The following is a 7,558-nucleotide window of genomic DNA, read 5'->3' as shown; positions in this document are numbered from 1 at the left end:
GCTAGAGAAGCCTAGAGTTCCCTCTTGTGGCTGTCTGTGAAATTACCAGATATTTATTTATTTTTTTTCACAAATATGCAGTAATTGCATAGATCACCACAAGAGGGAACTCTAGATTTACGGTCGATATCTCATCTCATTAAAAATGTCGCACTGGAGTATAAGTCGCAGGGACATTCAATCTATGAAAAAAAACGCAACTTATAGTCCGGAAAATACGGTATATATATATATGGTATACGGCGTATACTTCCTCGAAGGCCCAAAGTTCTTCAGTCACACACCCATTCACACACTGGTGGTGGCTCCGCTGCCAAACACTGGTGCCACCCTTCCACCAGAAGGGGTTCGGGGTTCAGTGTCTTGCCCAAGGACACTTCAAGTGGATTTTTCAATATTGTATCTAAAAAAAATTATTGGTCGCACCAATGCGCCCAGTCATTCGGTGATGAGGAAAAAATCTGCAAAAAAAACCCCACATAATCTCCATGACTCCAAAAAGTCTCATTCCTGTATCTGGGTGCAGATGTAACAACCTCAAATATGAGTCATTACTTTTATTGTTATTGTTTTATTAGAATGTACATCTGAGTCGTTCAGTTTGGGTCTGTGCGCTAGCGCCCAATGTTGGCGGCAGGTGTTGCAAATTAAAAAAGTGTTAAAATCCTTCAACACCAGAGATTTAGCTCCTTTATCTCCAGTGTCTAAACTCTTTCGTCTACAGCAGGAGTGTCACACTGAATCGCACAAAGGGCCAAAATCCAAAACACACTTTAGGTTTTGGGCCGAACAGGATAAACATTATTTGAACACATTAAAACTAAATTTTTAAAACTTTAAAACTGTAGCTTTTTAACATAATTATGAACTAGATATATAACATTACCTGTGATAATACTAGTGTGAATGCTGTAAGATGAATTTGGCTGCTGAAGATGCTAGTGCTGATAGCTGAAGATGCTGAAATTGATAACTAAAAACATTGAAGTTGATAGTCAGCTAAAAGTTTAGCTAAATGCCAAATTAGCCTGAAAACTAAAAAAGAAATTTGTGTTGGTTAAGCAGGGGCTGCATTGTGGTGCAGTGGTTACCCCGGTTCGAATCCCGGCTGGGGGATTTGGGACCTTTCTGTGTGGAGTGTGTATGATTGAGGCCCTGCGACAGACTGTCGACCTGTCCAGGGTGAACCTTGCCTTCACCTATCAGCAGCTGCGAGGCTCCGGCACCCCCGCAGTCATGAAAATGAATGAATGAATGTTAGCCAAACATCACGTTGCTCAAAATATTAGCTATACTCCAAAATAGCCTAAAAAATCTTAGTAAATGCCAAAATAGTCCAAAAATCTAGCAGAATGACAATTTTTAAAACAGTAACATTTTAACATAATCAAAAATAATAAAAAGACAGGAATATTATTCCAGAATAAATCAACTTAAACCTTAAATAACTTTCAATATTTTTCTCTGCATGAAAATATATTTTGTCAAAATTTTCAAGTTAGAAATAAGCATAAGATAACATTGAGTCATTAATAATAATAAAATAAAATGATCTGGAGGGCAAAATAGGATTACCTGGAGGGCTGGATCCGGCCCCCTGGGCCTTGAATTTGACATGTGTAGCAGCGGACTAATTAACTGTACATGTCTGTGAGCGCTCTACGCTAGTAATATTTTGTAAATCAGAGCAAAGCAAGTAAAAAAAACATTTTTTTCACGAGGATTGTGTGAGCGGTAGAAAATTGTGGCAAGCTAAAAAGTCGGTTATTCAGGTGTCACTGTAACATTACTGATGTTTAAGGTTAACAACGGTGGCCCTGAAGGCTACAAATAATACAAATCAACATCAGGTCTTAGAAATCAAAATAATATTCAACAAACAAAACAATTCAGAAAAAAGGAAATGTTTTTTTAAAAAACAAAAGTAAATTTCAACAATCAAAATGAATGACTTTGTAGTGATCACAAACGTTTCTCTTTTTTTAGTCTTAGTTTCAGCTGTGAAGCATTTTAAAGTCCTACTCCAACTATAATTAATCTGTTTTCAAAGCTTTTGAAAGTTGTCTTATCATTATGATTTATTTCATTACGTTTTTACCCAAAGTGTAAAACCTTAGTTTTCTTGGACAGTTTCTGCAGAGCGGCAGGAATTCATTAGCTGTGGGCGAGACCCTTGGTGTGAAGTAACCCCCCCCGATTTCTCATGAAATCTTAGTTTACAGTCTCTACCGCTAGCTTACAGCCCCTCACACCCCCAAGCTAACATTACAGTGAAACAACGATGGTGAGCAATACTGTAGCCATCCAGACTTTATATTTACCAGTTTGTAAGTTAACCATTTTCAAGTCTTAATGCCGATATTGACAGCAATTTAGAAGAAAAGTGTCCATGTAAAACTGCTGGGTTAAATGTAATGAGGTTTGTGCACCAAACCCTTGTGCTGGTGCACCTAAGAAAATAAGTTTTGCTCACCGGTGCAACCAGTTCAAACATTTAGTCTAGAGCCCTGCTGGCAGTCTGAGAAGTCTTCAGAGGACTAGAAAACAACATTCTGCATGTTTCAGGACAACATAACGTGTGTTGTTGGTGATCATCTGCTCTGTTCTGATGTCCTGATGCTGCAGGGAAGGCTTGGGTGCCTAAGAAGAGAGTTGACCCCATCATGGAGAATGTAACTCTGGAGCCGGAGCTGGAGGAAGCTCTGTCCAGCGCCACAGATGCAGAGCTCTGTGATATTGCAGGTACCGTCAAGTTAAAACCCAAACCCGTTTAGATACATAGGAAGTCTCTGAGTTCAAAAACACTAAACCTGCTCTCACTTCACCCATTCAGATGCTTCTGACATTAATTTGTTTCAAAATCATCATCATAATGGTTTGATTCCCTTCATTCTAACTCTTCTCTGTTTTAAGCTGTTTAATTCTGTGTGCTTTTCATTCTTTATTTCTCCATCAGTTTCTCCATGTTTTCCTTCTTTCCCTTCGCTGCTGGACTTCTGCTCGTTCACCTGAGCACCATCCGGGTATCTGGTGACCCCTCAGCCCACATGTGTGGAAGCATGCAGTGCTCTTCTATGACCCTGCTGTCGTGTGAAGCAGACTTTGTGACAGCTGATGTAAATCAAGAGAACAGCTGTGATCAATGAATGTCTGGAGGATGATTTTCATTCACATAACTGAGTTCTCATTTGGTGGAGCTTCTCAACCCATTAGAAGTAGACTGATTCTAATCAGTGTTTCCACATTCCTAATCGCCCCCAGCCAGCAAGGCCAAGTGGGCCCATATGGTTTAAAAGTGGGCAGAAAATATGGGCCCCAAATCAGTTTGTCCACAGTTTCTGTGGTGGCCCCACCTGTGTTTGCCCACAACGGCTTAAGTGGACGCCTTGCACAGAAGATCTCACTAGCTCAATACAGCCGAGCTTGCTAGCTTTCTACAAGAAACTTGCTAGCTCAATACAGAAGAGCTCGGTACAGCAGAGCTCGCTAGCTCGCTACAGTGAAGTTTGCTAGCTCGCTGTAGAGGAGCATGCTAGCATGCTACAGCAAAGCTCGCTAGCTCGATACAGCAAAGCCTGCTGTTGAAAAGCAGACTAGCGTGCTACAGTTTATCTCGCTAATGTGCTACAGTGGAGATAGCTTGCATGTTAAAGTGGAGCTAGCTAGCTCAATACAGCAGAACTTGCTAGATCAATACAGATGAGCTTGCTAGCTCAATATAGATGAGCTTGCTAGCTTGCTACAGTGGAACTCACTAGCTCTATGCATAGGAGCTCGCTACAACGAAACTTGCTAGCTCAATATAGCAGAACTTGCTAGCTTAATACAGATGAGCTCACTAGCTTGCTGCAGAGGACCTTGCTAGGTCGATGCAGCGAAGCTCGCTAGCATGCTACAGTGGAGCTTGCCAACTCAATACAGAGGAGCTCGCTACAGTGAAGCTCTCTAGCTCGCTGTAGAGAAGCACGCTAGCATGCTACAGTGGAGCTAGCTCGCTCAATACAGTGGAGCTCACTAGCTCCCTACAGAAAAGCTCACTAGCATGCTACAGTGGAGCTAACTTGCATGCTACAGTAAAATTTGCTAACTTGCTACAGAGGAGCTAACTAGCTCAATACTGCAGAACTTGATTGCTCAACACAGTGGAGCTCACTAGCTTGCTACAGAAGAGCTCACTAGCATTCTACAGAGGAGCCGCTAGCACGCTACGCTGTCCACTGGGCGGCTGGCTAGCACAGCGAACTAACCTATTGAGTCCCCACTTAAGCCAATGTGGGCAAACACATGTGGGACCACTACAGAAACTGTAGACAAACCAATTTAGGGCCACATTTTCTGACACTTTTAAACCTTATAGGGCTATTTGGCCTTGCTGGCTGGGCCTTCAGATAATCATTATCAGGGGTGAAATGTTCTCATTGTCTGACTTCCGACTTCTGCTGATTGAGAGCTGTTAAAAACAAGCGTAGCTGGAAAAAATGTTTGTATTGATCCAAGGACTGTCTGATCAGAAAAAAACATCATGATTGTTTAATATAATGAAGATTAGTTATGTGTTTTTGCACGGTTTATCCTGCCCAGAAGGAAACCTGTCGCTTCTGTGGCTGCACCTCAGTGAGTTTTTTTTTTTAAGGCACCAGTTCAGGTGTGAATGCAGGTGAGGTAACTTTTTAGACGAGACCATATCCGAGTTAATGTTTAGAACTGAATGTCATGGTCTGTCTGCTGGAAATGTTGCAACTGCTTCTTTGTTGTGTCAGTGAGCATGACCAACTCAGAACAAACACATTTGTCTTTTTGCAAAATGTTTGTATTTTTTTGTTTTACAGCCATTTTGGGCATGCACACTCTGATGAGCAACCAGCAGTACTACGAAGCTCTGGCAAGCAGCACCATCGTCAACAAGCAGGGACTCAACAGTACGTACAACACGCATGTATGGACACACATGCATACACACACCAACACTCAGGCATACTGTCCCCAGTTAACTAGAGCCACAGTGTGATAACATGAAAAATCTAAAAGACAAGAGAAAGTACTACATTAAGCAATCACCACACGTCCAATTGAAAACAGATTCAGTTAAACTGCTTAGAAAAATAAAAGGTTTTAAGTTGGCTTTTAAAAGAGTGAAGAGAGTCCAGGGAATGCAGGTAGAGAGGGAGCTCATTCCAGAGTTTAGGAGCAACAGCCTGAAAAGATCCGTCTCCTCTGGTCCGAAAGCGCGTGTGAGGGACCATGAACAGGTTCTGATCTACAGACCTCAGCGCACAAGACGGTCTGTAGTGATCAAATCAGACATATAAAGGAGCTTGGCCATGGAGGGCTCTAAAAGTCAGCACTAAAATTTTAAATTGGAGGCAGTAAGCCAATGAAGAGCTTTGAGGGTGGGAGAGATGTGAGCTCTTCTCTTTTCGCAGCAGAGTTCTGAATTAACTCCAGACGAGACAGCTCCTTCAAACAGGAAAACAGACTGTTACAGCAGTCAGGGGCAATGTTTGCGTTTTATCCGAGTTTAGCTGCAAAGAGTTTTTACTGAGCCATTGTTTAATTTGAATGAGGCAGTTAATCAGAGAATCCAGCTTGTGTGTTTCATCTGATGTGAAGGAATTACTTCAGATGGACAAGAAGAGGGTTTCATCTTAATCAACAAAACGGATATGTCCTCTGAAGTGACAGGCCTAAAAGTTGACCATGTGTGTGAAACCGGCAACAAAATAGTCTCAACAAAGAGGTGAGAGTTGGGCGTTGATCCTCCTAGTCTTGTTTACAAAAAACTCAAGAAATTCATTGTTGTCAGCTTTGCAGAACACAGTGGTTACTGGAGCTGCAGGACAAACAATAGAATTTATCGTGTCAAACAAAACTTTAAGGCTCTTCTTGTTCAGGGATTATAGTCGGTGGAAGTGGTCAGAATGCTGTTGTGCTGGCATTGAACTTGAATAGAACCATGAAAAACAAAAGCAACTTTTGATCCTCTCTGCTCACAATAACCCAAATATTTGTGTATTGATTTAAAGATACTTTAGAATAAAATGACATTTTCCAGGGAAAAATTATAATCTTAAAAACAGTATAAGCAGATGAATCCTAAAATCTCCATGTTCTCCACAGAATCTTGCTCTTTATCTATTTCAAAAGTACCACTGGTGTGAGTCACTGGTTATGGTGGAGGAAGGCAAATGCTTTGAGGGGTTGATCTGTTTTCTTTGACCAGTAATGGTCGGCTCTGTTTTGGAGGTTCTCTCAGGTGCGGAACAGGTTAGTTGTGGAGGAGGTTCTATATCAGGGTCACTGAAGCCAGAGTGCGTGGACAGACTCCGCCCCTTTTGACTAACATTTACACCTGACAGTGATGATGATAAACTTCCAGCAAAATGTGTGACTTTTTTCTCCCCTTTTTTTGGCATCCTTATCCCACATCTCCAACGCTCCACTCTCTCCATATCTCTTCTTTTTTTGTCCAGTCCAACAAGAAATGTACACAAGAATAATTGTTTTGACTGCAGGATCCTGGTCGAACAGAACCGATATAAAGTCGGTGTCTACCTCCAAACACTGTAAATTAACCCTCTTGTCTGTGATTGTTTTTTGGTGGCACAAATATCATTGTAAACTCAGAGTTGTGAATGCAAAGTCAAAGAGGAGACAGTGAGATTCTAGACAATGTATCTAAAATACAAAGAAAAAGATTCTGACTGTGAAAATGTATTATTTTCATTTGCAACTTTGAAAGTTTTGTTTTTGAAACATTTTGTTTGCAGTTTCAGAATTTAAATTTCAAGTTGGTTTTTCTTCTCATGTCTCTAAATGTCTGTAAGGCTTGTGCTATCCTTGGCATTAGCACATTAAGAGTGGGGTTCATCTGGACCCACAAGAGAGCACGAGAGTTAATCTGATCAAAGATCCGACAAGGATTGAACTGTGTACATGGTACCTAAAAAACTGTGTCTGATCATAACAAAGGTTTACATCCGTCATACATTAGATCAGAATAAATCACTTTGACATGCGCAGATCTATCCAAATAGAAGTTGTTCGGTCCTGTTGAAAAATAAACATGGCTGTGGTTAGCCTGGAGTGAGGCGATCTTCTGAGTGTACTTTTATTTTTTTCTTCATTTTTCATTCCAAGTGCTATAACTTTAGTCCCCCCCCCTCTCCACCAAAGACAAGGAGCCACTGGATGAAGATGAGGAGTAAAGAGTAATGATTCTTTTGGAGTTCATCGATCAAGAATGGAAGCAGTCTGGCCGTCCCATTTGCACACGTTCACATGATTGTTTACATGGTTTAACTGGGCTGCTCGAACGCGGAGCAGCATTCCCGCATTCCAAAGCCAACTCCAGAGCGCACACACTGTCCTTAACCTGCTCCTCTGCTCGGAGACACAGTTCTCGTGCTCCAAAGTCCCCTCTGGAGCGCACACTGTAGCAAAACACCCTCCCCTGCTGACGGAGCAGAACAAGTGTTTACATGCACCACAATTCAGCATAACCACCCATCTCAGTCGGAAGGAAATTTGATTCGAATGATTCCGATCAGGTCAGAGTATT

At 41.5% G+C, this 7,558-nt stretch overlaps 1 protein-coding gene across 1 annotated transcript in view; it reads left to right on the top strand.

Annotated features, from left to right (window-relative positions):
* LOC112143842 (tropomodulin-1) overlaps positions 1-5,083 on the top strand; it is a gene marked incomplete in the record, with an annotated part of 14,938 nt that extends 9,855 nt beyond the window's left edge. The window contains 2 exon segments of the mRNA XM_024268053.2: positions 2,626-2,742; positions 4,830-5,083. Of these exon segments, the coding sequence (XP_024123821.2) occupies positions 2,626-2,742; positions 4,830-5,008 (296 nt within the window).
* Positions 5,084-7,558: the final 2,475 nt, after the last annotated feature.

The sequence above is a fragment of the Oryzias melastigma genome, linkage group LG16 (genome assembly GCF_002922805.2).
Source record: "Oryzias melastigma strain HK-1 linkage group LG16, ASM292280v2, whole genome shotgun sequence".
Lineage (NCBI taxonomy): Eukaryota > Metazoa > Chordata > Actinopteri > Beloniformes > Adrianichthyidae > Oryzias > Oryzias melastigma.
This window is presented reverse-complemented; position numbering and strand designations above follow the sequence as displayed.